Source organism: Puma concolor, chromosome B3 (assembly GCF_028749965.1).
Source record: "Puma concolor isolate L17-30 chromosome B3, mPumCon1.1.hap2, whole genome shotgun sequence".
NCBI lineage: Eukaryota > Metazoa > Chordata > Mammalia > Carnivora > Felidae > Puma > Puma concolor.
Genome location: NC_141672.1, coordinates 2,164,481 through 2,192,480, shown reverse-complemented (window position 1 = coordinate 2,192,480; position 28,000 = coordinate 2,164,481). Strand labels below are relative to the sequence as shown.

General features: G+C 67.4%; 1 protein-coding gene and 1 long non-coding RNA gene across 7 annotated transcripts; one reads left to right on the top strand and one right to left on the bottom strand.

Moving 5' to 3' along the window:
- The first annotated feature begins 916 nt into the window (after nucleotides 1–916).
- INF2 (inverted formin 2) lies at nucleotides 917–28,000 on the top strand. Of its 6 annotated transcripts, none has more exons than XM_086708646.1 (23): nucleotides 917–1,075; nucleotides 12,471–12,870; nucleotides 14,409–14,524; nucleotides 14,593–14,752; nucleotides 15,088–15,121; nucleotides 15,710–15,851; nucleotides 16,541–16,682; nucleotides 16,903–17,652; nucleotides 18,233–18,378; nucleotides 18,456–18,517; nucleotides 18,948–19,050; nucleotides 19,248–19,333; nucleotides 19,663–19,763; nucleotides 20,348–20,418; nucleotides 20,489–20,596; nucleotides 20,686–20,756; nucleotides 21,437–21,557; nucleotides 21,909–22,073; nucleotides 22,156–22,258; nucleotides 22,440–22,601; nucleotides 23,155–23,757; nucleotides 24,202–24,258; nucleotides 27,035–28,000. In XM_086708646.1, the coding sequence occupies exons 2-22, from the start codon at nucleotides 12,480–12,482 to the stop codon at nucleotides 24,255–24,257; spliced, it is 3,693 nt and encodes a 1,230-aa protein (XP_086564772.1). In that variant the 5' UTR covers nucleotides 917–1,075; nucleotides 12,471–12,479; the 3' UTR covers nucleotide 24,258; nucleotides 27,035–28,000. The 6 variants fall into 6 exon arrangements, with proteins under 6 accessions (XP_086564772.1, XP_086564773.1, XP_086564770.1 ...); XM_086708647.1 differs by lacking the exon at nucleotides 917–1,075 and adding an exon at nucleotides 7,025–7,046; XM_086708644.1 differs by lacking the exon at nucleotides 917–1,075 and adding an exon at nucleotides 10,603–10,847.
- Nucleotides 9,060–11,867, bottom strand: LOC147579647 (uncharacterized). The gene is made up of 2 exons (XR_015251967.1): nucleotides 11,431–11,867; nucleotides 9,060–10,114 (listed from the first exon to the last, which is right to left on the bottom strand). It is a non-coding gene; the product is annotated as an uncharacterized LOC147579647 (long non-coding RNA).

Genomic DNA, 28,000 nt, shown 5'->3' with positions numbered 1-28,000 from the left:
GTCAGACTGGGGCAGCACAGAGGCCTGCCTGCTTGCCTCCCCCCACCCCACCCCCCACCCCCATCCCCCGTGCACCCGTGGCCCCCGGGCCCTCAGGCCTGGTGCACTCCAAGCCCGGGGAACCTCCAACTGAGGGTTAGATGTCGGAAGGGACTTCCAGAGCTGGGGGCCGCCTCTCCCTAGCCAGTCAGTCACGCTTTCTGAGCCTGCTATGAACAGGCCACCCTGGCCAATGTGGGGGTCAGGGACCAGGTCTGGCAGTCTGGCAGGATTGATTGGGCCGGGCAAGAAGAGGGGGTGACAGAGGGCACGGCACAGCAGTCCCGGATGCCGGGAGCCCGGCAGAGTGGGGGCAGCCTGGAGACCACTCAGACCCCATGTGGGAGCTGTTTCCGGAGGCCTGCCCGGAGGAGGCTGCAGGGGCTGGCCCGGAATGCTGGGGGCGTTCTCCATCGCAGAGCACCGGGAAGAGCAGTCTCCCACGGGGTCCCTGGGACTCGGCATCCAGCTGGCCAGAGTAGGGGTCCCATGTAGAGGGCAGAGGCACATGAGAGACACCAAGGAGGCGGCCCACCCACCCCTGGGGCTGGACCTGGAGGAGGGGCCGGGGGTGACAAGATGCGGCGCGGTGCAGCCCTAGGAAGGGGCCCGCCCCGCAGCGAGGTCTGAGGCAGGGGGGAATGGCTTCCAGACGTTTCCCAGCCCCCCCCCCCCGCCCCGCTCCTCGTGTTCCGCACCCACCGCCACCCCCGGCCGCCAGGAGCGAGGCCGGCAGGGCGGGGAAGGGGCGACTTCGGGGAATTTCCAGGCGCGAGGAGATCCCCAGAAAGCGCGCGGGCCGCGGGCGGGGTGGGCGGGGCCTCCCGGCGACCCCTCCCCGACTCCGCCCCCGGGCGCGCCCGGTCCCCACGTGGCCGCATGCCGGCGGGGCGGGGCGGCACCTCCTCTTCCGCGCGCCCCGCGGAGCTGGAGCCCGAGCCCAGCCCAGCCCGGCGCGAGCCGTGCGGAGCCTGCGGTGGGCGGCCTGGCGCGGCCCCTGGCCCGACCCGAGTGAGCGTCGCTGCACCCCAGCCCGGTAAGTCCGCGCCTCTGGGCCCCCCGCCCCAGGAGCCGCAGGGAAACTGAGTCCGAGCGAGGGGGCTCTTGGGGTTGGGGAGGGGGGCTGGGGCAGCGCGGCGTGCGCCCCGGGTGGCGGCACAAGGCGGCGGGCTCCCGGCTCCCTGCCCCCGGGCGGGGCCCCAGGAGTCCCCCTCCCCACCCCCCCGCGCTGACCCCGGGGGTCATCCCAGCCCTGACTGCCGACCCCCGCGCGGAGACGCAGCTGGAACGCACTGGCCGCGGTGGTGGCCGGGGGTCAGCCGGGCCAGCGCCCCGCCCGGTGCCAGCAGAATTTCCCCTTCCCGCGGCTGCCACATCCTGACCATGAATCAGCCACAGTTGGGAAAATAAACTTCAACTTCGGGTCGGCAGTCCGGTGGCCCCACGAGGTGCGCACGGGCCGGGGGTCCCGCGAGTGCTGCTGTGTCTGTAGCTGCAGGGGAGCAGCTGGGCGCACCCGGGGACTTGGCACCCCGCAGGCAGGCCTTGGGGGAGCGAGAGCCCCCATCATTGCGCTGGGTTCCTCCCGGTGGGAGGCCGGTTCTGTGTTCCCCCACTGTTCCTCCAGTCCCGGCCCTGGACCCCCTTCCTGGGGAGGGACCTGAGGCGCCATCAGCCTGCAGCCGCTCCCGTGGCGTTCAGGCTGGGGTCTGACTGCCTAGCCTCCTGAGGTTCTGTAACCCAGGGCCCCAGGCTGCATGGGGGCCGGAGCTGTGACCGCAGCGTTAGTGTCCCACTGTGACACACGGAGACCCCGACTGGCGAAGATGGCCACGAACCTGCCCGGGGTCAGGCACACCCACAGGGGAGCTGTACTGGGGAACCTCCTTTCCCACCAGCCTGCTCCCTCTGGCAGTGGGACCTGGCAGTGGGACCTGGGCGGGACGCTTGCCTTCTCTGGGCCTCAGTTTCTCCATCTGTACCCTGACGGTGGGGACAGTGGCTCAGGTGTGGACCTCTTCCCTGGACCCAGAGCAATGCCCTAACCCCCTTCACCGTGCTGTCCAGGGCAGGGAGCGCTGGGGGAGAGGGTGCCGCCGTCCCAGCATGTCCAGTATCGGCTCTTGGTTCCGGCTCTGGGGCCTCACACTGTCCCCATCCCTCACCAGGAGAGCATCGACTCTCAATTTAAAAAGCCAAGTTGGGGTAGCAGCCCCCAGCTGTCCCCTGTCCCCCGTCCCGGCCCCACGCAGTGGCTCAGGGACGATGGACAGGTCATCAGGGCCAGCAGACAGGCAGAGGGGCCCTGCCGAGCAGAGGACCCAGAGGATCGAGTGATCAGGTGGGGCTGCCCTCCTGGCACCCAGCCATTTACAGCAAAGAGTTAACCGTCAGGTGAGGGCCCCCCACTTTGTGGAGGTGCTGACGGCTGTCGGAGCTAATTGCGAACACCTCACCTTCCGGGACCGCGCGCTCCTCACCTTAAATAGACTCCGTTCGCCTTTCCTCAAAGCGCAGTTGATTCCAGGTTGGAAAAGTTAGCAGGTTCGGAAGGGCGGGGGAGGGGTGGATGGTAGCTGGATAACCTCGGGCGGGCGCTGCCTGCGGGTGCAGGGCCCGCCGCCGCCGGCCTGGCTCCGGCCTGGGGTGTGGGCACTCCCTGAGGCTCCCAGAGGAAGAACCAGGAGGCAGAGTGCCCCCACAGTTGGAGGGGTGAGGCCTGACTCAGCTGCCTGGCCCCCTCCCCCCTGCACCCCAGCAGGGGTCTAGCAGTTGCTTGGCTCAAGGCCCAGAGGACACAGTGGGTTGGGAAAGGCAGTGGACAGAAGTGGGTCCAGGGGACCTGGGCCCGGCACGGAAGGTTGAGGCCAGGCAGGAGCCAGGCCTGGGGGACCCTGTGTGTCCAAGATGAGAAAGTGGTTTCAACCCATTATAAAGGAAGGAGTGCCTGTGCTGGGCCAAGCGCCTGGTCCCTGGACGTGTGAGAGAGGATCTGACCATGAGGCCCCACCACCAGCAGCCTCACCCCTAGCAAGGAGGGTCTTGCCGGGCCCACCTCTCAACACCGGACGGACGGCCTGAGTCCTGAGCTGGCGTGGGGTCTCTTCACCAGCTGCCCACCTACCCAGTGCGCAGAGAAAGCTCCAGACCAAGGGAAGCTCTCGCTCCGGGACCGCCAGCCTCCTCCTCCTCCTGGGCCAGGCAGCAAGACAGGGGTCAGGGTGGGCCCGTCCCCCCAGCAGGGGCCACCGCTGCTTGTCCGCTGGACGGCACCTTCCCCAGGTGTGACTGAGGAAGCTGTGCAGCTGCTCGGGGCCTCCCCTCTGCCGGGTGCACTACCAGAACCTCCTGAGAGCGAGTCCCGAGCCTGGCCTGTGCACTGCAGCAGTCCCAGGGTCCTGAGTGGAGTCTGTGTGCAGAACGGGTGAATGCACGAAGGAGTGAATGGACCCACCCCACGGCCTCCAAGTCCCACGCCTAACCAGTGAGGCCCGGGTACTGTGATTATCATCTGTTTCACGGAAGAGGAAACTGAGGCACGGGGTTGTTGGCTTGTAGAATCTGTGGTGTCACTCTGGCAAGATGCATTTATAAAGCCCTTACTGTGTGCCCCGGGCTTCTGGGCTCACCTCACTGCTCCAGTGGGCCAGAGCAGGCGTACGGAAAGTGCTTTCCTGGGGTCAGGGTGAGGACTGGCCGGCCCCGGCGAGCACCTGGAGGCCAAGGCTATCCCCCGTCCCGCGTCACCACCACTCTGGGAATAGGAGAGCCTCGTCCTGGCCCAGCAGCACCCTCTGGCCTCCCAACAAGGGAGGGGGCAGGCCCTGGGGCACCCACCCGGGTGACTCCCTAGCAGTGCACGTGGGCAGGCAGCTGCTGTGGGGAGGAGGGGGGTGGTGACAGCACTGGGAGGACTAGGCCACCGAGCTACCTGAGGACAGCGTGCGCTCTCTGCCCGGCCAGGCCACCCTCCCCGCCGTGTGCTGCTGGGGCACCCTCCACCACGCCCCTGCCTGTGAGCTGGGCCCACGTGGGCAAGGAGAGGATGGAAGGTGGGAAGGTGGACCCAGGGCCACCTGCTCGCATGAGGCTGGCCTGGGCCGACCCCACAGGGAAGGCAGGGGCCGACGTGAGCAAGGAGTCGTGTGCGGTGCTGCTGAGGGCCATCATGTGGGGCCCTCCGTGGGTGAGAGACCAGCCAGGAGATACACTTGGGGAGGTGGAGGCAGGCCATGCCTCCCATTTAGCAGATGGTGCCACTGAGGCCGAACCTCCAAGCCTAGCCTTGTGGCTAGCCCAGGGCATGCTGGGTCAGGGAGGAGGAGGCCAGTTCCAGACACACACGCAGCGCCGGGTGGTGGCTTCCCTGCACTGCCCCCGTCCCCACCATGCCCGGGCCAGCCAGTGCCCACCCCTACGTGCACACACACAGCCCGTGGGGCAGGGCTTTCTGTCTCTGAGCTCGATCTTGGCCTTGCGGAGTGCTGGTGGACGTGGGTGTGGACACCAGCAGGGGCCCTGGCCAGCTGTGTCAGAGGGCATCAGTCTCTCCACTGTGCCTGGCCCTGGGTGTGACCTCAGTGTGCGGCCTGCTTCCGCCGCCATCCGGGTCCCCGTGCCCGGGTGCCCGGTTCTGCTCCAAGTACAGCCTGGCACCGCCGTCCTCGAACAGCCGCAGGGAGGTCAACTGTCCGCTCTTGGCCCGGCCGGCGGCGGGGAGGGGGCGCGGCCTGTCCCCCCTCCCACCCGCACTGACTGGAGTGCCGGGGCGGGACCCCGCCCTGCTGGAGGCCCCCACTGCCCCTGCCTGGTGCCAGCCCCCTGCCGTGGAGGTGGGGGCGGGGGAGTGGGGGGCCGCCCCCCGGAGGTGGCAGAGTGATGGGAGGGACGCCCAGAGGTGGGACCCGGGAGATCACCTGTAAGAGGAGGTGGGGGGTCCCGCCCAGGAGGGGCCTCGCAGGTCAGGCAGGCAGTGCTGGCTCAGCCAAACCAGCGTCCCCAGAGAAAATCCCGGCCCTTTTACAGATGAGGAAACCAAGCCCACGATGGGCCTGGCCCTGTGCAACTGGCAAGAAATACCTGGGGGGGGGGGGGGGTCTTGTGCTGGACACTGGGTCTCCCTCACCGGCGCGGGCCAGGCTGCTGGCACTGGCTGCCTGAGCCAGGCGGCCCGGGGCTGCCGAGTGGGGGGCTGCCCGGTGGGGGGCTGCATCTCAGCTCATGTCGGCCGCTGGTGGCCTGGCTGAGGAGGAGCAGGCGGGGGGCGCAGTGGATGGGTGGGCAGCTGGGCACGGCGCTTTCCGGCGCATTCCGGGGCTTACGGATGGTGTCTGTTGCTCTGTCAGCAGGCCCAGGGGTTGGCACTGACCCGCGCATCCCCATTCGAGGACTGCGGCCAGAGCTCTGGGAGGTCCTGTGGCTGGTCCAAGGGACGCAGCCAGCCAGCGGCGGAGCCTGATCCCAGCCAGAGCCTGAGCCGTCCTCTGCCCTCAGGGCCCTGGTAGTGCCGGGCGGCCCCTCCCCCCCCTCAACCCGCTGCTTTGTCCTCCCTGCTCCTGGGCAGGAAGCCTCCAGCTGGGACCGGGGACCGGCCAGGGGCAGGGACTGCCAGGGCGGGCAGTGGGCAGTCTTGAGCCCTACCCCAACACCCCGAGGCCTCGGCAAGCACACACTGCCGGGCCCGAAGCCTGAAGTCTCTGGCCAGCCCTTCTCCCTGGGCACTGAGTGTCCTCCCAGCCTGGGAGAGGCCTTTCCTGAGGACGGCAGGGGGACAGAGGAGGGACATGGGGCCTCCCGAAGGAGGCATCTCTGAGCTGCATCTGGTCTTGGGGGACAGAACCCAGGGAGGAGGGATTCTGGTGGCCTGAGGTCTTCCTGTGGCCCAGCAGAGCCCCTGTGGGCGGAGGCTGTGGCCAGGCGCGGGGCCTGCGGGCGGTCCAGCAGCCCCAGAGTCAAAGGCCACCCTGCCACCTGGGGGCCTCCAGTTCCTCACAGGCAACACAGGTCTGTACTTGTCACTGTCCTCCAGCGATCACTGTTGGAACTGGCTCAGCCACGGAAGGCAGCGGTGGCCGCCGCTGACCTCCTCAGCCACCCCATGCCACCCTCCTGTGCTGAGGCAGGCGGGCGGCACCCGCCCCTCACGCCTCCGGCCACCAGGCGCTGGACCAGACCCCTGGGAGTGTCAGAGGGGACCAGCCCCCTCCAGGGACTCCCACTGGGCCTGCCCTTCAAGCAGCTGGGGGAGTGGAGGCCTGGTGACAGCAGGAGGTGAGGGCAGACCCAGTCCCTGCCAGCTCCCAGCGCAGGTGGAAGCGAAAGCTCGGCTTCCTGGCGTGGGTGCCTCCACCCCTTCCTGTCCTTCCCCACCCAGCAAGCCATCCGCTGGGGTCAGGGGGACACCCAGACCACCCCAGCCCGGTCCCAGAACCTCCTCCCAGGGAACAGGGGCAGGGGAGGGATAGGGGAGGGGCAGGGGTGGGGCAGGGGCGGCATCAGCAGTACCCCCCCCCCCGCCCCCGCACAGGCGTTTCCTGTTTGCCAAGTCCATCCCCCACACCAGGGCAGCCCTTTCTGTGGCTTCTTTCCTAACCCAGGAGGGTGGGACCCACGGAGGATGCAAACAGGCCCGGCCTGGGCTCTGTGTCTGACCTCACTCCCACCTGCCCCCAGATCCTGGTGGCATAGTGCCTGGCCTCCCTGGTGACCTGAGCTGAGCCCTGTTCCCTCTGAGATTTGGGGCCTTTTCTGTCTTTCTAATTATGACAAAGACCACATTCACCCCAGATGCAACTTCTGTTAGCATTCAGGCGTGTGTCTTGTGTGATATGTTTTATGGTTGAAATCCTACACAGTACGGCTTGGTGTCCTACTTCCTGTCTCTGTTTTTAATTCAACACTGCTGTGAAGGTCTTGGCGCCCACCCGCCTGCAAGCCGCCCCTTCTGTCTTATTGCTGGATGCTCCGGCGGCCGGGCCGGCCTCCTCACACACAGCGGGGCATTCAAGGTGAGGGCTTGGGAGGCATGGATCTTGCACCCCGTGCTGGGACTGCAGGCAGCAGGGGGTTGGAGCTTGAGACAGAGGGGCGGGGACGGGGGGGGGGGGGGGGGGGGCGCGGGCGGCGGGAGGACTCTGCCCCTTGGCCAAGGTCCTCCGCACTCTGTGCCTGCGGGTGGGCAGGTGATGGGCTGGCACTCTGGTGTTCCTCCTTCCCCAAGGCCCACCGTGCACTGGACCCCCACCCGGGATGAGCCCGAGGGCGGGTGACCCACCCAAGACCCTTGGGGGCTTGCAGCCTGGTGGGTAAGGCGGTATGTGCCCGAGGCTCAGAAGGAACCAAGGTCTTGGAGGGAGGAGAATGAGATCAGCCTCAGGGGCTTCCCCAACCCTGCCGGGCCCCGGCTGCCCCTGGGCTCCGGGGGAATTGCCGCTGGAAACACAATCCAAGGGTTACCAGGCAGTGGAAAAATTCGGAGCTAAAAATACAGCGTGGCAGCCCCTGCCTCCAGTCCCGGAACCCCGCTCCTGCCATTTTACCCGCCCTCCCCAAGGAAGACAAGCTCGCTGTTTGCACCCCGCCCCCGCCCTCACTGGCTCTGGGCCCAGAAGCACCCCAGCCCTAGTGGGGATGTTGGCAGGGCCGCCCCTCTCACAGGTGCCCAAGTCCCCAGCCTGTGCCTTCCCAGGCCCTCACGGCCCGCCCAGGGCCCCCAGCCCCTCCTCCAGGCCTCGCAGGGATCTAGGAGCAGAAGGCCAAACCCCCTCCTCCAGGGCGCCGAACTCCGGCACTTAGTGCGGGCTTCCCCGCCGCCACACGCTGCTGGAAGCCCCCTCCCGCCCCTGGGCCCATGCAGGGGCCTCCCGGCAGCCGTGCCCAGGACATGGCTTGGTGCCCGGTGCCCGCCTCAGGAGGCTGTCCCGCTCAGGCTCGGTTTCCCTATTTGCATAGCAGGGGCTGGTCTCTGAGGTGGGGGGCGGGGGGGGGGCAGCTCTGACCCTGCCCCCGCCCCCACGCACACAGCTTGACAGACAGGCAGGGGCGGTGGCTTGCCGTGAGTCAGCACAGCTGCCCGGGCCTGTGGGCGCCGGGATGTAGGTGCGGGCAGAAAGGCAGATGGGTGCGCGAGGAGGGGCCAGGAGGACCGGCGTCCAGTCTCCTCCAGGTCCTCGAGTCAGCAGCGCGGGCCGTGAACGCGCGTGAGCCGTGGGCTCACCCCGGAGAGCTCGGAGGGAGACCTTGCCTTCGGGGGTCACAGTCTGCTGGGGGAGGCGTGGCCCCGCCCCAGTGGGAACCCCACGTTATTGGTAGAAAAACTCGAACGCTGGAGAATCTCGGGCGACATCACACTCTTGCGGGAGCCCCAGCGCCTTCCTCTGCGGAGTCCCTCTGGTGCAGGGCTGGGGGTGGGGGGGCGGACTGCCTGGGGAGGGGGCACCTCCCAGCTGCCCTAGGTCCAGGGTAAGGCCTTAGCCGCCTCCGGGGGCTCGGGCCCTGGAGACCCTCGTGCTCTACGGCGGGCGGTGCTGGCTGCAAAAATTCTGCGAATGCAAATTCCTGCGCTGGCCCCGCCCCCGTGCGGGTGGGGGCCCCGAGAGCGCATTCCTGAGCGTGTGGCCCCGCCCCCGGCAGGCTGGCCACGCCCCGCCCGGCGGGCCTGAGTCTGGGAAGGTCCCTGCGACCCCGCCCTGTCTCGGCGCCGGGCCTGGCTGGGGGCCCGCCACTCAGCCCACGAGTCGGGCAGGGCCGGACGCCCGGGGACGGCGTTACGACAGCCACAGCGCTCCCGGGCGCTCGCCCTCCCCACCAGGTCCAGCTTCTCCCCTGGCAGCCCCGCAGCAAGCGTCACTGTACAGATGGAGAACAGAGGGGCAGAGGGACTTCCCCGCGGCACACAGCCAGCGAGCGAGCCCAGGAGCCTGGCTTCTGGCTCCCAGCATGCTTCCTCCCACGCAGGTCCCCTCGCTGTCCTCCCGAATCCCTCTGGGGCTCGGGGCGGAAATGCTCAACCGCCACCCGGATGGGAACGAGCTGTTTATTCTGAGCCGCTTCAGGCAAAGAGTCGGTCACCACTGGCGTTTGTCAGACTCGAGGCAGGCTGGAGGGTGGGAGCACTTCGTATTTTAGTTCCATGTATATATGTTCGCTGTTAGTGTGGACGTGCGTGTACAATGTATGCGTGCGGTGCATATTTTTTAAGCATTCATTTTTAAAAATTACTGTATTTAAAATTTTTATTGTATAATTATTTATTATTATTAAAATTATTTATGTAAGTAATTTCTACACACAATGTGGAGCTCGAACTCACCACCTTAACTGAAATCAAGAGTCAGAGGCTCCTCTGACTGAGCCAGCCAGGCGCCCCACATCTGTACTTCTTATATATAATTGTTGCCATGTATGTGTAATATCATGTGCACACGTATGAGGTATTCACGTAGTACGTACACGTTACACGATATATGCTTACTGGGCATGTGTAATATTATGCACATTAACGTACATGTGCAGCCTATGTACGTAGTATAGAATACATGCGTTAATTATCACTATTTAGTACATATAATATCTATGTGTATACGATGTATACGTGTAGTACATGGGTTCTGTAGCATGTATATGTTAATATGTGAAAGTATTTTCTATATACAGAAAGCTTCGTTGTAGGAAAAAGGGGGGCTCAGGGGCACCCGGGGGAGGGGCTGGGGGCCTGGGGAAGTGGGACAGCCCGCGTGATCGCTTGGGGAGTGCGCTCGGCTTTCTGGTTGGTCCTCAGGTGGACGTGGCAACAGAAACTGTGGAAGCTGTCATCCAGCCCCGGCCATGTGGGACACTGTCCCAGGGTGGTTGTGCGTCAGAGAGCGAGGTCCGACTTCCCGCAGGTCTGCCGTGGAGACAGCGGGCTTCCTCCTGGGCTGTGGCTGCAGTCTGTGGGTCGGAGTTCTGTCCTGGTGTCTGGCCGCCGTCCATCCGTGTATTCAGGAGCTCGTCCTGAAGGGCAGTTGGAACATTTCTAGGGAGTCATCCTCCACCCAGGACCTAAGCAGGTGGGCCCTGGATGAGGCCAGGCAGCCTGGTGGCATCACAGAGGGAGAAAAGTCATCCCTACCCACAGCTGAACTCACTCTCCTAGTTGGACGCCCTCTCCATACTGGGCCACAGCCCGGTGCCTCGTGGGGCATGGCCAGCTTGTGAAACTCAGCTCCGGGGCACACAGCTTAGGATCCTTCGTGGACAGGCCGGTGGATGGGCCGGTCGCCTGCTGCTGTGGTCCCAACCACCCCACCCCCACGGGCCAAGGGAGCCCCCCCAGGTGGGGTCCCTTGGGGTGGAGAGCCCGTGGCCGCCAGGAACCCGGTGGGGCGCTCTGGGCCATGCAGGCTGGCTCTGAGAGGTTGTTTTCTGCATCTAGGGACCCCTGGGGCTCTTGGCCGGGGAAGATACTTAGGATGCTGGAGGCCTGGCCTGGGAGAGGTCATGTTCCAGCCACTCAGCCTGTGCCAGGGAAACAGGGACTTGGGCCAGTGGGGCGGGGGTGGGGGCGGGGCAGGCAGGGTCAGTCCCGACTGCGTCTTTAGGCAGCAGCACCCGAGGTGCGTGGCAGCGTGTGCGAAGGCCCCTCTGCTGTGCTCTTCGTGGTGGTGGGAGCGGCCCCCTCCCCTGCCACCAGGAGGCCGCCCAGGAGGGACCAGAGCCACAGCCAGCAGCGGTCAGCAGGGATGAGAAGCCAGGAGAGTGTGAGGGGCGGCCCGCGGCAGGGCCTGGAATGGGTGGGCAGAGGCAGCCGGAAGGTCTTGCGCATCTGGGTGAGTGGACGGTGAGGGAGGGGGTAAGAGGGCCGGGCTTGAGGGAGCAGGTGGGCTGTGCGGTCACAGGGAGGGCTGTAAGGGCTCCTGGGGGACGGTGACCGCCACCCGGCCACCCCGCTGCAAGGACACCGCACCCACTCCCTCTCAGGATGCCCCCAGTAGGCTGATGCAGAAATTCAGGCAAGGAAAGGAGGCTCAGACGGCTCGAGTGGCCGGTGGGCCCAGAGCCGTTCCTCACCCCCCCGGCCGCCCCACTGGGGGACCCCAGGGGCCTGTCGCGCAGTCAGCCAGGCAGGAGGATGAGGGCCTCGGTGCGGGTCTGGGCCCACTGCAAGCAGGAGGGGCTGCTGAAAGGCCAGGCCAGCCATGCCAGTGGGGGGAGGGGGGGCGCCCGGGAAGCACAAGGGACAATACCCAAGAGTCACCAAGGCAGAGGGGGCGGGAGGCCTCCAGCTGCACCACAGTGAGCACAGAGGGCCCAGAGCCAGGCCTGGGACAGGCCCCTGGGCTCTCGACCCCGCTCGGCCTGCATCTCCTACATATGACCTCAGATGGTCCGTGGGGTCTCCCCCCGACTTACCAGGTCCCGCAGCCCTGAGATCGAGGCCAGGTTGGACGGCCAGCCTCTCCCAGCCCCCCTCGGACTGGAGTGCAGTCTCACTCAGCCCTGCCCTTTCCAACAGGGGGGCGGTGGGCATGTGACCGCGCTTCTCTGGGTGCCTCCCCCGTTCCTGTCCTGTCAGGTGGGCGCGGTGGGGGGCTGGGGGGCTGTGGCGTCCCCGGGCGCGAGGCGTGACAGTACCGCCGCGCTCTGGTCTTCGGGCTCCCTCTCGGCAGCCCCGTGCTGTCCTTCTCAGGCTCTAAATATAAAACCTGAGCCATACATGGTCGCGGAGAGCCTGGGCTGCCCCTGACTTTTGAGGCCGGTCCCCAGAGGCCGCGGTCCGGGACGGCGTCACCACCGAGGGGCCGGAGGAGGGGGGCTTGCCGGGGGTGGCGAGGGCGGAGGCACAGCCCGGCCTCTTTAGGGGAAAGGTGTGTGTGAGGGGACATCCGGTGCTCCGTCCACGTTGGTTGGCAAACGCAGGGCCGCGGAAGCCAGGGCCTGGCAGGCTGCTTCTCCGCAGGGAGGGCCCGCGATTGGGTGGGCACCGGGCATGACCCTCAAGTCAGCCCCTTCCCCGGCACACGCCTGAGGCCTGGAATTGCCCCGCTGTCCCTATCTGACCCTGTCCACTGGGCAGGGGAAGTGCCCCGGGACAAGATAAGGGAGCCCCGGAGACGCCACTTTTGTTCCATCATCACCGCTGGGTCAGTGGTATTCCTGCCGGTGTAGCCGCCTCGAGGCCCTCGGGTGGGCGGGGGACGCTGCTGTCAGCCCAGCCGCTGTGGCCAGGAGCGCCTGGCACGGAGGAAGCCCGGGGGCGGTGGCAGCCCAGACGGGGCGAGGGTCTGCCCGCAGCCCTCCCCCCCCACCCCCCGCAGGGCAAACCCGGTGGGCGGGTGGGGATACTGAGGCAGGGGACCCCGCCCGCACCGGCCCCAGCCTCTCCAGCAGTGGGGCACCCGGGGCGCGGAGTTGGGCTCGGGACTGACGCTCCCCTCCCTCCGGCCCTGCAGTTCGGCAAGATGTCGGTGAAGGAGGGCGCGCAGCGCAAGTGGGCGGCGCTGAAAGAGAAGCTGGGGGCCCAGGACTCGGACCCCACGGAGGCCAACCTGGAGAGCGCCGACCCCGAGCTGTGCATCCGGCTGCTGCAGATGCCGTCCGTGGTCAACTACTCGGGGCTGCGCAAGCGTCTGGAGAGCAGCGACGGTGGCTGGATGGTGCAGTTCCTGGAGCAGAGCGGCCTGGACCTGCTGCTCGAGGCCCTGGCGCGCCTGTCTGGCCGCGGGGTGGCCCGCATCGCCGACGCCCTCCTGCAGCTCACCTGCATCAGCTGCGTGCGCGCCGTCCTGAACTCGCAGCGGGGCATCGAGTACATCCTCAGCAACCAGGCCTACGTGCGCCAGCTCTCCCTGGGTGAGCCGCGGGCTGCCGGGAGGCCAGGCCGGCACAGACAGCCCCTTAGTAACTCTGGGGGAGGCTCCAGGCCCCGGAGGGCAGCAGGAGGGCTGGGGTCACAGGAGAGAACTCAGCTGGGCAGGCAGGGAGGGCTTCCCGGAGGAGGAACCGGGTTCGCATCGGCCCCAGGTCCGGGACGTCCAGGTGACCTTGGAGCCCTGGTCCTCCACCGGCCGCACCTGGTTGCCCGGTCTGTTCTGTGACCCTGCCCGGCCTTTCCGCCCAGCCCTGCGCTTGTTGGGGCCTCACCCTCTTCCCCCGGCTCTGCCTACACCACTCCCACCACCCGCCACCCAGGTCCGGGCCCTGGCGGCTGGAGTCCCGCTTGCCTTCCACCTGGCTCCGAGCCCTTTGAGCCTCGCCGGAACCCCAGCCCTTGCCGATGGCCTCTTCCTCCCCCTTCCCCCACACCCCTACCCCTGCCCATTCTGTGCCCTCTCCAACCACCTGGGGCTTCACCTCCAGCTCAGGCTGCTCTCTGCCTTCGTGTGCCTGCTGATTCCTTAAGTTCTTTTTTTTATTTTTTTTAATGTTTATTTATTTTTGACGGGGAGAGAGAGAGAGAGAGAGAGAGACAGAGCATGGGTGGGGGAGGGGCAAGACAGAGGGAGACACAGAATCTGAAGCAGGCTCCGGGCTCTGAGCTGTCAGCACAGAGCCGGACGCGGGGCTCGAACCCACGAACCGCGAGATCATGACCCGAGCTGAAGTCGGACGCTTCACCGACTGAGCCACCCAGGCGCCCCTGACTCCTTAAGTTCTGACTCCCGCTCCCCTCCTCCAGGAAGTCTCCCAAGGCTGCGCCCAGGGTTGGTCTTCCACCCTTGAGAGCAACCTCAGGTGGCCCTTAGTGAGCAGGGATCACTGTGTGTCCCTTGCCTGCCAGCCTGTGCTGCTCCATGGCAGCACCCGGGCCCCACGATGCTTGGGGCTCCAGGAGGGGCCAGTGACGGGTGAGTCGGCCCGTGGGGTGGGCGAGTGCCCGTGTGGGTGAGCAAGCCACAGGCCACCTCGTTCCTGCCCTACCCAGCCTGGGCTTGGCTGTGCCCCCTGTGCCAGCTCGGGGGATAAGGTGGGAGGCGGGGGGCCATGAGGACGACGGGGCATCCCAGGCTGTCAAGCACAGTCGGTACTGAGTTTGATGGAAGCATGGGTTCGGCCCAGGGCCATGTGCCAGCGTGGCCCTCGGCAGATCCAACAGGGACCCCTCTCAGAACTGAGGCCCAGTCCAAGTGGACCCCCGCCTGCGAGCCCGTGCCTGCGGGGTCTGCCTCTCTGGTCCCAGAGGCGGGTCTGGGCACCTGGGGAGGCCAGCCCGGGAGGTGGCCGGTGTGCCGGTGCAGGGCGCCCTCTGGTGTCCACCTGCGGAAGTGTGAGTTCAGCTCAGACAGGCCCGGGGGTGGGGGGACCAGCCGCCAGGAGGGGAGAGGGGGGAGCCGGGCCTGGGGGCCTGGGCCCCCGCTGAGACTCCCCCACAATCCCCCACCCCTCGGCAGCTCTGGACACGTCCAACGTGATGGTCAAGAAGCAGGTGTTTGAGCTGCTGGCTGCCTTGTGCATCTACTCGCCCGAAGGCCACATGCTGACCCTGGATGCCCTGGACCACTACAAGGTGAGCCTCGGGGGACCCTGGGGCCTCGGTGGGCCCGGGGCACGTGCTGACCCCTGCCCGCCCTGCAGACCGTGTGCAGCCAGCAGTACCGCTTCAGCGTCATCATGAATGAGCTCTCGGACAGCGACAACGTGCCCTATGTCGTCACCCTGCTCAGTGTGATCAATGCCATCATCCTGGGCCCCGAGGACCTCCGCACCCGCACCCAGCTGCGCGGGGAGTTCACCGGTAACCGCCCGCAGCCCGCCCCAGGACCCCAGAGGAAGGCTCTGGGAAGCCGGCCCCCACCTCCCCCCATCGGGGGACTCGGGGCCTCTCGGTGTTGACGCCCATCCCCAGCTCCGGTCCTACCAGCTGTGGGATGACCCCTTAGTGGGTGCAACCACGTGTCCCTCCAGAGTGTTCCTGGGCCCTTAGGAATGGCACCACCTTCAGGGGGGTGGGAATAAGCCCACGGGGAGACCAGAGGAGAGGCATCAGAGGTGCAAGCGACTGGGGTCGGGGTGGGGGGGGCTGGTGGCAGCAGCCTCTGAGGCCTGCTGACTCCTCCTGTCCCTTCCCAGGGCTGCAGCTGCTGGACGTTCTGACACGTCTGCGGTGAGTCCCCTGCACCGTCCCCCAAAGCCAGGCTCGCCTTTCCCTGGGCCCCACACAGCACCTCCAGAGGGGCAGGAGAGGGCTTCTGCCGCTGGACCCAGGCCGGGTGACAACCCAGTGTGCCAGACGGGCCACTCTGCGGGGTCTCCCTGCCTGGGGCCTTGGAGCTGCCCTTGGAGGCTAGGGTTGCCTCATGCAGTGCAGGACCCCTAGCTGAATAAGAGGGCTCCTTCCGTGTAAGTATATCCCAGATGTCGTATAGGATATACATATGCCAAAGGTCACTGGTCGTTTATCTGAAATTCAAACTTATTTGGGGAATCCACGTAGCAGAGAACCCCCATCCTGGGCCTTCTCAAGACCACTCTCCTGGGTGGGACCCCAGCCCCGGGGATGCCAGCTGGGGAGTGGGGAGCCAGGGGGAGGAGCCTGGGCCTGTGGCTCTGCTGCTGAGCTGGCCTCGGGCTGAGGTGTGGCCACATGCGAAGCGTGGGCCACGCTGAGGGTCGTCCGTGCGTCTGTCCAGGGCCGGGGGAGGCTGGGGGGTGGGGGGCAGCGGCTTCAGCCCATCCGGCCCCCTCGCCCCAGGGATCTGGAGGACGCCGACCTGCTGATCCAGTTGGAGGCCTTCGAGGAGGCCAAGGCGGAGGATGCAGAGGAGCTTCTGCGCATCTGCGGCGGCGTCGACATGAACAACCACCAGGAAGTCTTCACTTCTGTGTTCCACAAGGTGACGACCCCCGGGACTGTGGCCTGGGCGCCGGGGCTCGGACACGGCTGCCTTCCCGGCCCTTGTAGGCCCCACCCCCAGCGGAGCCGTGGGCCAGATGTGGAGACGCGAGGGAGCAGTGAGGGGTCAGGGGGCTGGAGAGGGGAGAGCCTGGCGCCTGGCGGTAGGTCCGGGCTGTCACAGGCACAGAGCCAGGGCCCCAGGACCCAGGAGGACAGTATCGCAAAGGCCTGGGCTGCCCAGAGGGAGCTGGACTGTCCTGGGCCCCAGGACTGTCGCTGGCTACCGCCAAATGGCCTGAGGGGCCCCAGGACCAGCAAGAGGCCAGGAGGCTGATCTCTGGTCCAGCTCAGGCCCTCCCTGGCTGGGACCTTCTGTCCTTCAAAGAAACCGTGGCTCTCATCCAGGCGCGAGCGTCCCCAGGGGGCATCCAGAAACATCCAGAGACATGAGGGTTGCCACAGTGGGGCAGAGGGCACTATTGGCTTCACGGGGGCCGGACCAGCATCCCACAATGCACAAGGAAGCCCCCGCACGGAGAGCAGCCCCACCCCAAATGTCACCGGTGCGACGGTCAGGGAACCGTGACCCCAGCTCATCACCGGGGCCCTGCAAGCCGTAGAGTGCTGATGGGGTGGACGTTCCCGGAAAGCTGAGGTGCTCCCGCTGACCCAGCCTCTGCCCCCCAGGTGAGCTGCTCCCCGGCGTCCGCCCAGCTGCTGTCCGTGCTGCAGGGCCTGCTGTACCTGGAGCCCACCCTGCCCTCCAGCCAGCTGCTCTGGGAGGCTCTGGAGAACCTGGTGAACCGGGCCGTGCTCCTGGCCAGTGACGGTGAGCAGGTGGGGCCCAGCGGGCACGGTGCCCACAGCCCACAGCCCTCACCCACCTCCCGCCCTGACCCCCCCCCCTCCCCCCATGCATGGCCAGCAGGGTCTCAGACCACTGCGGGAGAGTAGCCGCCCCCTGCCTGAGGGCAGTGGCCACGCCTGTCCCACCTCCCCCTCCCCACCTCCTCCGGCCCTCGGCCCTGACCCCGGCACCCCCTCCCCAGTCCAGGAATGCACCCTGGAGGAGATGATGGAGCGGCTTCTGTCCGTCAAGGGGCGGCCACGCCCCAGCACCCTGACCAAGGCCCACAAGAGTGTCCAGGCTGACCTAGGCCAGGGTCGGAGGGGCAGCGTGCCCCAAAACAGCGGCGCCCCCAAGGCGGGGGTGGGGGGCCAGAGGCCCGAGGCGGACCTCAGCAGCCTGCACGCCCTCGAGGACCTGGTTGCTCCACAGCTGAAGGCCCCAGCCCCCCCACCTGCACCTCCACTCCCTGGTCCCACCACGGGGCCCCCTCCCCCCCCACCTCCTCCTCCCCCCCCTCCCCCACTGCCAGGCCTGGGGGCCCCAGCGCCCCCACCTGCACCCCCACTCCCTGGCTCCACCGCAGGGCCCCCTCCTCCTCCCCCCCCTCCCCCACTGCCAGGTCTGGGGGCCCCACCCCCCCCACCCCCTCCACCACCCCCCCTGCCTGTCTCTGGCGGGGCCTTACCTCCTCCACCTCCACCGCTCCCTGGCACGGGGTGCCCGCCCCCACCCCCGCCGCCTGGCCTAGACGGGGGCCCCCCTCCACCCCCACCCCTGCCGGGTACCTCCGGCCCCTCTGCGGCGGGTGGCGTGGAGGAGGTCATCGTGGCCCACGTGGGCCCCAGCCTGGGCTCCTCCGCCTGGGTCCCAAGCCACCGGTGCGTGCACGCTCCCACTGTGCGCATGAAGAAACTCAACTGGCAGAAGCTGCCGTCCAATGTGGCGCAAGGTGAGCCCCCGCCCGGCTCTGACCTGGCGTGAGGTGAGGGCCCCCCAGGCTCGTGAGTGGCTTCCTGCCCGAGCGGGGGTGCCGGCCCCGGTGGCCTGCGATACCGACTGGTAGTATGTGTGCTCACGCCTGGGCCCCCGTGTCTCCCCCGCCCCCCCCCCCCAAGTGTGGGCCAGGGCCATTTGATCTCTGCTCTGGACTCAGCTCCTGGGAGGTCTGGGCAGGGCGGGGCGGGAACGGGTCACAGGTCACCTGTGAAGGGCCTCTCTTCCCACGTGCACCCTTGCAAGCCGATGGGTGGCTCCGATGCCACAGCCCCACAGCGCCCAGGCCCCTGGGTGCCAATGCCCAGAGAAGGTCAAGGCCGGGGCCTCCTGCCAGCCGGGTCACGGGCACGTATGCGCCCACATGCATACGGTGTGACAGCAACGGGGTGGCGGGGGTGGGGGGGCCCTCCCCCGGGGGGGGGCCTCCCCTCCCCTCCCCCTCCCCTCCCCTCCCCCTCCCCTCCCCTCCCCCTCCGTCCGTCAAGCCGCTGGGTGGGTGGGCGCGAACCCGACCGGGGGCCCCTCGTCCACAGAGCACAGTTCCATGTGGGCCTCGCTGAGCAGCCTGGGGGCCGAGGTCGTGGAGCCGGACTTCTCCAGCATCGAGCGGCTCTTCTGCTTCCCCGAGGCCAAGCCCAAGGAGCAAGTGGCAGCCCCGGCCAGGAAGGAGCCCAAGGAGGTGGGGCCGGGCCGGGGCTCAGCCAGGGGCCTCTGCTGATCCCCGGGCACCAACACCAGGGCGGGGGTGTTTTCCAGATTACTTTCCTGGACTCCAAGAAGAGCCTGAACCTCAACATCTTCCTGAAGCAGTTTCGATGGTGAGCGGCACAGGCGTCACGGCCTCGCCCCTGCCCCGCCCCCTCGCCCGCACCTCCCGCTGGGCTCTGCGGCGCCCTCCGCAGGCCTCTCTGGGAACTGCACGTTCCGTCCCTGAGACCCAGACATCCGCGGGGAACCCCTCTGGTGGCTCCGGCTAGGGAGCTCCCTGGGGTGCCTGAACCATATGGCCCGTGTCGTGAGCAGCCCCCCGGAAGGGGGAGGCGGAGGGTGCTCTGGCAGAAAGGGAGTGTGGTAGTCGGCCCCCGGCCTCCTTACTGTGCAGCCGAGGCAGGTGGTTTGCCTTCTCTGTGCCCCGGGTGTGACCAGCGGAGATGTCACAGGCCGAGGGCAGTCCCCGACTGGCAGGGTCCCCGGGAGCCCACATGAGGCCCCTCTCCTCCCATCCCAACCACCCCCTCTCACCTGCAGCTCCAATGAGGACGTCACTGCGATGATCCGGGCTGGGGACACCACGAAATTTGACGTGGAGGTCCTCAAGCAACTCCTCAAGCTCCTCCCTGAGAAGCACGAGGTGAGTCGGGGAAAGAGACTTGCTAGTCCTTCCGGGGGCGGGGCGGGGGGAGGGCTCCCGGCTCGCGGAGTGTGCCGGATGGGAGGAGAGGCAGCGTGAGCAGCCCCGGTAAGCCGGTCCACACAGGTGCAGGCAGGGCAGGGGGCTTCCTGGGAGGGACGGGATCCGGAACCCCAGGAGTGGTCTCCTGTCTGCAGGTTGAAAACCTGCGCGCATTCTCGGAGGATCGGACCAAGCTGGCCAACGCCGACCAGTTCTACCTCCTCCTGCTGGGCATTCCCTGGTGAGCGAGTGGGGGAGGGGTAGAGGGGAGGGGAGAGGGGCTGTGCAGGCGGTTCCCTCAGGACTCCGTGAGGAGCGCCACACGGGTCACTCGTGCAGCCGCCCGCTCTGAGAGCCAGGGGTGCCCCGCAGGGAGGCGGCCGCCCTCCGGTGCAGCAGAGCTGGTCCGAAGTGCCATCTCTGGGCCCTGCCCCCGTCCTGCTGAGGCCCAGGAGTGCGTGTTGGAGCGCCAGGCCGTGGGACCCCTCCCCGAGCTCTGTGTCTCAGCCCCCGGCCGCTGCCCACCCGCAGGTGGGGGGCCCCGTCCCTGATCTCCCACTCTGTCCCCAGCTACCAGCTGCGGGTGGAGTGCATGTTGCTGTGTGAGGGCACGGCCGTCGTGCTGGACGTGGTGCAGCCCAAGGCCCAGCTGGTGCTGGCCGCCTGCGACAGTGAGTGGGGGCGGGGCACTCGGCACCAGGAGAGGGAGCGGTCGCCCGCCAGAGACGCACGCAGTCGTGCGCACACAGACACAGGCACGCGTGCGTTTGCGGGTACACACGTACGTGTGCACGTATACACGCATGCACACGTGCAGAGGCACACACATGTGCACAGACTCGCCGCGTTCTCCAGATGAGGGATCAGCAGGAATACACCACAGCCACAGGGCAGAGACACGCGCGGTGGCCCCCCACTCCCTTCTTGGCCACGGGGCCAGGAGGGCCACCCTCCCCGACGCCCCAAGGGACAGTTAGCCGAGAACCAGGGAGGTCACAGCTACAACCTTCTAGAAGGTTCCTCTCAGCACCCTCATCGACAGAAGGGGGCAGGGGTCATCTGCCCCAGGGTCGTGAGGGTTCAGTGAGAACGCTGGCGGACCTGCTCCCCGAGCCCCAGAGGCTGTCCGCGCTGGGATTGCAGCTGAGCCCGGGAGGGAGCGTGGGGGAGGGGACCGAGGGGTGCTGCCCCCACGCCGCAGCCTCAGACGCCTCGCGACACCCGCCCCTCCCTCTGCCCTGGCGCCCTCCCGCAGGCCTGCTCACCAGCCACCAGCTGCCTGTCTTCTGCCAGCTGATCCTGAAGATAGGAAACTTCCTCAACTATGTAAGTGCGCTGCGCCCCCGGCCGCACCCCCAGCCCCAGGAGGCAGGACGCTCACTCCCCACCCCCGTAGGGCAGCCACACGGGGGACGCCGACGGCTTCAAGATCAGCACGCTGCTGAAGCTCACGGAGACCAAGTCCCAGCAGAGCCGCGTGACGCTGCTGCACCACGTGCTGGAGGTGCGCCCGCAGGGCGGCCCCGGGGGCCCGGGCATCCCTGGGGCCTGGGCGGGGCCACGGTGGCGCTCACCGGACGCGTTCTGTTGCAGGAGGTGGAGAAAAACCACCCGGACCTCCTGCAGCTTCCGAGGGACCTGGAGCAGCCCTCCCAGGCAGCGGGGTACGTGCCCCCCACCCGCCTCGCCCACGCCGGGACCCTCACCCCTGGTCCTGACCAGTAAGGCAGCTGGACCAGGCCGGGCCCCCAGATGCCCGTGGGACCCTCGCTTTTGGCCTGGGATAGGACCTCGGGTCCATCATGGCCTGATGGCCTGTCCCTAGATGATTTAGGGGAGGAAACGGAGGCCACGAAAGGGAGGGAGTGACCTGGTCGTGGCCACACCAGGGGCTAGTGCGACACCACCCTTCATAAGGTTGACCCTCACAGCAGCCCGTGAGCAAGGCCCATTGCACAGATGGCAAAACTGAGGCCCGGGGAAGTGGGGCTGCATCCACCTGGGTCACTCGGCCCAGAGGGGCAGCCCTGGGGAGGGTGGCCCGGGCCTTCCAACACCAGGCACACGCTGCTATGGGAGGTCCTCAGGTCTCAGAGCTGCAGAACCTTTCTCGGAGGGTCAGACTAGGAGGATGGGCCGAGGCTTTGGGGGTCGCTGTCCTGACACATCCCCCCAGCACCGCTTGGCCCTTCCCAGAGCCCTGATGTGCTTCCAGAAGCCTGTGGGTGTACGCGGTGAGGGCCCCCAGTGACCCCACGGGTGTGCAGGGTGAGGCCCCCACCGACTCCACGAGACTGGACCTCGGCTGTCACCTGACCCCAGCGCACTCTCGGGTACTTTTCAGGATCAACCTTGAGCTCATCCGCTCGGAGTCCAGCACCAACCTGAAGAAGCTTCTGGAAATGGAGAGGAAGGTGTCCTCCTGCATCCCTGAGGTGCAGGAGCAGTACGCCCAGCGCCTCCAGGCGAGCGGGGCTGGGCTCGGGGAGCAATGGCCCGGTGGTGTCCAGGGGCGGGCCCCTCCAGCCAGTGGGCCAGTCCGGGAGGGTGGAGCGGGCAGGGCCGGGTGAGTGTGGGGGAGGACGGGGCCAGGGCGAGGGGCCCCGCGGCAGGGCGGCGCTGCTGTCCCTGGTCCGGAGGCAGCTCCTTTCCCCGGGGGCCGCGGTACCCAGTTGTCTGGTCCCACTGAGAAACCACTGCCTGTGGGGGCCCGTGCTGGCGGCCATCACCCTCCCGGGCTGTGTCCCTGTGACGGCAGGTGGACCCCCCCCCCAAGGGGCCCTCCCAGGGCCGTGACCGTGTGCCCACGCCCCCAGGCCAGCATCGAGGCCTCCCGGGCGCTGGACGAGGTGTTCCAGGCCATCGAGCAGAAGAAGCTGCAGCTGGCCAGCTACCTGTGTGAGGACGCTCAGCAGCTCTCCCTGGAAGACACGTTCAGCACCATGAAGACCTTCCGGAACCTCTTCCTCCGCGCCCTGAAGGTGGGCCCGCAGCCCCTTGTGGACCTCAGGCGGGACGGCCGCCGAGGGCTGGGGTCACGGGCTCCGTGTTGGTCCCGCGCAGGACAACAAGGACCGGAAGGAGCAGGCGGCGAAGGCGGAGAGGAGGAAGCAGCAGCTGGCCGAGGAGGAAGCGTGCAGGCCACGGGGCGAGGATGGGAAGCCCGGTGAGGCCAGGCACCAGCCAGGGGCCCGGGGAGCCCCCACGGGGCTGCGCCTGCATCTGGCCCACGCTCCTCCTGCCCTGGAGACCCGGCGGCACCTCCCACGCCTCCAGGCTCCAGGTCCCCTGGGCGGGCTCGGGGGGCCCCACGAGCCGCGTCTCTGAGGGTCCCTGGGGCTTCTCAGTCAGGAGGGGAGTCGGGAAGCAAGAGGACGTGTGTGTCATCGATGCCCTGCTGGCCGACATCAGGAAGGGTTTCCAGCTGCGCAAGACGGCCCGTGGCCGAGGGGATGCGGAGGGGGGCAGCAAGGCGGCTGCCGGAGACCCCCTGAGGGACAAGGTGCCTGGTGAGACCCTCTCCCACCTCCTCATCGCCATTTCCCGCCCTCCTCGCTGCCCGGAGCCTCCCCTCCTCCAGGAAGCCCTCATCTCCCTTGCCGTGGGAGGTGGGGCCAGAGGAGCGGCTCACCCTTCTTGTGCTGGGGTGTCTCTGCCACGACAGAGGGTTCCCCGCGGGTGTGACAGCCCCCAGGCGGGCCTTTGGCCAGAGATGGGCCAGCGGGCCTTTGACATCCGTCCCTGGGGCTCAGGGGTGCTGAGGGGGGCAGGGCGGGGCGCTGCACTCCATTCTGCATGGCTGCCACGGGGGCTGAGGGACAGGGGTGAAGTAGGCCCACACCCCGGGGCAGACAGTGGATGCCGAGGGCTGTTCTCCGGGAACCCCCACCTGGAGGCCACCGGGGACGCCTCCTGGGGCAGCGGGTGCTGCGGAACGGGGACGTTCCGGTAGAAGCAGATACGGAGGGAGGCCCCCCGCTCCAGCACACCCTAAGTGGGGGCGCCGTCAGGCTGGCCTGGGAGTTGGGCCCCACCCTCAGCGGCCATGTCCTGTGTCCACAGTGGCCACCAGAGACCCTGCAGGAGACACCAGCCACCCCGCCTCTGAACCCCACGGCAGGGACCGCGTGGATGCCACGGCCCCCGGCCCGCAGCCCACTGCTGACCCATCGGAGGAGGAGGGGCCCGGGCCCCTGGGGAGGCGTTCTTCCTGGTACACCGACGCCAGCGATTTCCTGGCCGCAGAGGACCCCCAGGCCCCCCAGCCCTCTGCGGGGGCCTGGCCGGTGGTGCTGGGAGGGGCTCAGGCCCTAAAGCCTCTCAGGGTCTCTGGTGACAAGCCCCCTGGGGCCACGGGGTCAAGCCAAGATGCTGAAGACCCCGCAGGCCCTCGGGACGCCTGCCTGGCCGAGGCCGACAGCACCGTCCACAGGCCGGAGGCTACAGGCCCGCGTGGCCACGGTGCCACAGGCCCCGGCATGGCTGGGGACGGGGACCAGGAGGACACAGCCCCGGATTCTGCACTGGACACGTCCTTGGACAGGTCCTTCTCAGAGGACGCAGCGATGGATTCCTCAGGGTCCGGCACCCTCCCCAGGACCCGGGAGCGAGCCTCGAAGGGGACGGGCAAGCGAAGGAAGAAGCGCCCCTCAAGGAACCAGGAAGGTAACTTGGGGCTCCCCTCCCATCATCCTTTGTGCCCCAGAAGCAGGGCACCTGGGCGGGCAGGTCACACAGGGCCTGGGGGCACTGGCCTGGGGTCAGAGCTCGTCCGTCCCACGCCAGAGCCCTGAGTCTCTCTCTGCAGCGGGCAAGTGGCCCTCATCCCCTGCCCCCCTCCCCCCCCCCAAGAGCGTCCCCAAGGCCTGGGGGAAGGAGGCCACAGCCCCACCTTCCGCGGGCGGGAAGGGCGACTGTGGGGCCGCTGCCGAGTGGCCGTGCCCCTGGCCCACTGGCAACCGCTTTGCGCGACCTCAGGCAGGGAGTGGCAGGTGGGGCCGTCAGCCAGGGGCCGCCTGAGGCCCGGCCGTGTTTGGCTCGGCGTCCAGCTCCCAGCTCAGGGTGGGTCAGGAATAAGCCGTTGAGTGCGTTTCTCTTATTTGGAAGCAGAGGTTGTCCCTGACTCTGACGATAATAAAACAAAAAGACTCTGTGTGATTCAGTGAGGTACGTACCCCGCCTGGCGCCTGCACTAACGGTGAGCAGAGGCAGGGCCTGGGCCCGGCCGCTCCTGGACACTAACCCGCTCCCTGCAGCCCCCCCCCCCCCGCCCGGGCCTGACAGCAAGCCCCCCTGCCTCCTCTGCCGCTGGTGGTGGGACCTGCCAGCCCTCCGCCTCGCCCCCCCTCTCGGGAAGGGCGGGAGCCATGCCTCGCTTAGCTGGTGTCCCCGCTGCGGCCGGGTGCGACCTCAGAGCTGTGCGCCCAGCAGAGGGGCCTCAAGAGGGCGGGGTGGACAAGACCAAGTCAGGTGCCCTCCGGGTAGTGTCCCGACCAGCCTAGCTGACCGTGGGGTTTACTGACTCCCAGCCTCCGGGTGAGACCCTCCACAGGGCACACCCCAGCCCTCCTCCGGCCCTGGTCTGGCCACACGTCCTCCTGGGGGGCAGTGAGTGACAGGCCCTCTCCAGGGAGCGGGCGGGCCTCCCCTCCCTGGCAGGTCCTGGAGGCCATGAATGGGTCGATAGGCACCTCCTGGGTCGATAGCACCAGGACCCCCGAGTACGGGCAGGACCGTCCGTGTCTCTGATGTGCCCAGCAGGCTCACAGACGCAGACGGACAGGCCTGGGGTCCCTGCTGCGCTCTGGACTGTGTCAGTGGGTGCCGATCTGGTGTGTCACGATGGGGGGGGGGGGGGCCGTCTGGTTCTCCCCACACCTGCAGCCTTGCTGGGGCCGGCTCGGCTCCCGGCTCCGGGGCTTAGGCCTCAGCTGGCGCCCAGAGGAAGTCAGGGGCTCCCGTCTTTACGGTTTATCCTCACTGTCGGGGACAGCCTTCCGCCTGTCTGCTCCCGGGGTTACTTTCTGAGCTGGGCTGGCGTGTCCTTTACGAGCCGGGTCCGCCCCCGCTGCCGGCCCCAGGTGTAGGGGACAAGTGGGCTGTGTGGTCCGTGGGTTGGCCTGCAGCTACATGTGCCCACTGCCCAGTAACAGGCCGGGGTGCTCCGTCTGCTGCCACACAGCCCTCCCCAGGTCCCCCGGTCCCCGGGGGGGCGGGGCGGGGACAGGAGGCAGGAATCCCAGCCTCCTCATCTCCTCGAGATTTTATTTGCAAAAACGTCAACCCGACAGGAAGTTTGCAAGATCATAATGAACACCACCCACCCTTCACCCCGAAATGGCAAAATCTTGCAAAAAATAGCAGTTATCAGCATTTGCTGCCAACTTTGAGCATTGCTCTCAACTTTATAAAACAATTTGAAAGTTCTAGACATCATAACGCTTGGCCCCTGAACCTGACTTCAGGGGTCTCCTGAGAGCAAGGCTCTTCTCCCCGCCCCCCCCCCCTCCCAGGACGAGTCAGGGTCTGTCATGTGCAGCCCCAGGCAGGTGTCCCCAGGCAGGCCTGTCATACTGTTCACAGTTGTTTGGACTTTTTGGAAATGAGGTCCTACCCAGGACCAGGCATCCAGCCTCGGTCTGTCTTGTGTGGCTCTGGGATTGTGGTTGTGGAAGACACCTTCACTCCAGGTGTTTCCCCTTGCCCCCGGCCCACCTGGTTCCCTATGGCGTTTGGGCAGGAATTCTGCACACGGGACGTGGGTCCCCCCGCCGACCCCAGCACCCCAGGAGAGCTTGGGGCCATTTGCCCTGGGGTCAGTGACCTTCACATCAATTACCTGGTTAAGGTGGTGATTTTGAGAGACCCCTGCTGTGCGGTGCCCTGGGCGCCCCCCGCCCCTGGCCCTGTGTCCTGGCACCCCGCAGTGGGGCTGGGATAGAAACCGTGCTCTGAATGACTTTTTTCTTAAGATTATTTTAACTTTTTAATGTTTATTTTTGAGAGAGAGAGAGCGTGAGCGACTGGGGGAGGGGCAGAGAGAGAGGGAGACCCAGAATCCGAAGCAGGCGCCAGGCTCCGAGCTGTCGGCACAGAGCCGGGCACGGGGCTCGAACCCACGAGCTGTCAGAGCGCGACCTGAGCTGAAGTCGGGCCCTTAACCCGCTGAGCCGCCCAGGCGCCCCTTTCTTGAGATTATTTTTTTAATGTTTATTGTTGAGCCAGAGAGAGAGAAAGCGCTCGAGTGCGTGCATGGGAGAGGGGCAGAGGAAGAGAGGGAGAGAGGACCCCAAGCAGGCTCTGAGCTGTCATAACAGATCATGACCTGAGCCCATATCAACAGTCGGACTCCTGAGCCGCCCAGGCGCTCCACTTTGAATGACTTCCGACCTTTCTGCCCCATCTTTCTCAAGCATGCTCCCCAAACCCAAGTCTGCTGCAGACGCTCGGGGGGCCTGGGACGGGCCTGGCTCTGGTGTGGCCGGGGTGGGGGGAGGGGCGTCGGGTGGGGTGCCAAGAGAGGGCCCCTGGACCAGAGGGCTTTAGTGGGCAGGGGACCTTGCAGGGCCAGTTGAGGGGGCATGCAGGTGGCAGGAATTGTCCAGGTGGGGACAGCGTAAGGGAGCAGGAGGGACACCGCTGGGGAAGCGCCGGGAGAGACAGCGGTGCCGGGGATCGGTGAGGGCAGACCGTGTGCTAAGGGCCAGATCCGGCCTGGATGGGTGGGCAGGAGCCAGCTGGCTGGGGAGCATCCCAGCATCTTGCACCCGGAAGAGTCCTGCTGTGCAGGAGCGAGAGCCCAGGGTCAGAGCGGACCCAGAGACAGTAGGCCCACCGGGCAGTGGTGATGGGACAGCAGGAGCCTGGGGACCCCGACGCAGGTGCCTCGGCGCCGTCCCCGGCAGGTCTGCTCCTAATGATGCTTTCCTCTCGCCCCCCACAGGCCTCGGCCGTAAGCCCAAAGCCAAGTGAGCGTGCCCGCTGCCGGCCTCCACACAGCCGTGGGCCGCCAGACGTGTGGTTGAGCGGGGCTCCTCCGGGGCCAGGCTGGGACTGGGCCCCTGGGAAACCAAAACTCTGTGCCTTACCCTCCGGGGCCGTGGGCCTCCCGGAGCTTCCTGGGGCGTTCTGGCCGAGACCCCAGCAGGCACCAGAGCCCAGCCCCCCGCACGCCCCAGCCCCCTCGTGGTCCGCTTGCCGAATGCCGATGCCCACGCCGGCGCCTGCATGCTCCCCAGCACCTGCCCGCAGGGGTGAGGGGCAGTGGCTGTGTCCCCAGGGCACCTTGAAGCTTGCACCCTGCCCTCCGGCCACCTGGTGCCCAGATGCTTCTGGAGACAGGCCCTCGAGGACCTCTCCCTGCAGAGCCGTGGGAGCCCCCGCCCCCGCCCGCTGCCTCCTTACCGAGCCTCAGTCCCCCGCTCCCCGCTCTGCCCCCCAACCTGCTTCGCCAGGCCGGAGCAGAGAGTGGTTTTTCACTGAAATAGGGTTGTTCATCGATTCCTGCTGTCCTGCGGTAGCAGAGCTGGGTACAGGTGGGTGGGAGGACCCTGGGGCCTTGGGTAGGGGCAGGCTGGCCAGCATTGCCACAGATACGCCGTGGTCCCCCTACTCAGCAGACAGGATCCACACTGGGCACGCCCAGCCCTGGGGGCAGGAGGGCATCTGTTCTCACTGCCCCCGCCAGGCCCTCGCCACCCTTTCGACAGAGTGACCCAGCCTGCAGCCGCCGCTGCCTCCGGCGGGGTCGGGCGCGCCCCCCGCCAGGCCTAGAGGAGACCCAGGGCCCACCCCGGGAGGGCCAGCCTGCCCGCGCCCCCACACCCGCCCCAGGTGTGCCCTGCCACCCAGGCTAGCATCTGGAGAGCCTCAGACCAATAAACAATAAAGAGCAGAGCCAGCCCAGCGA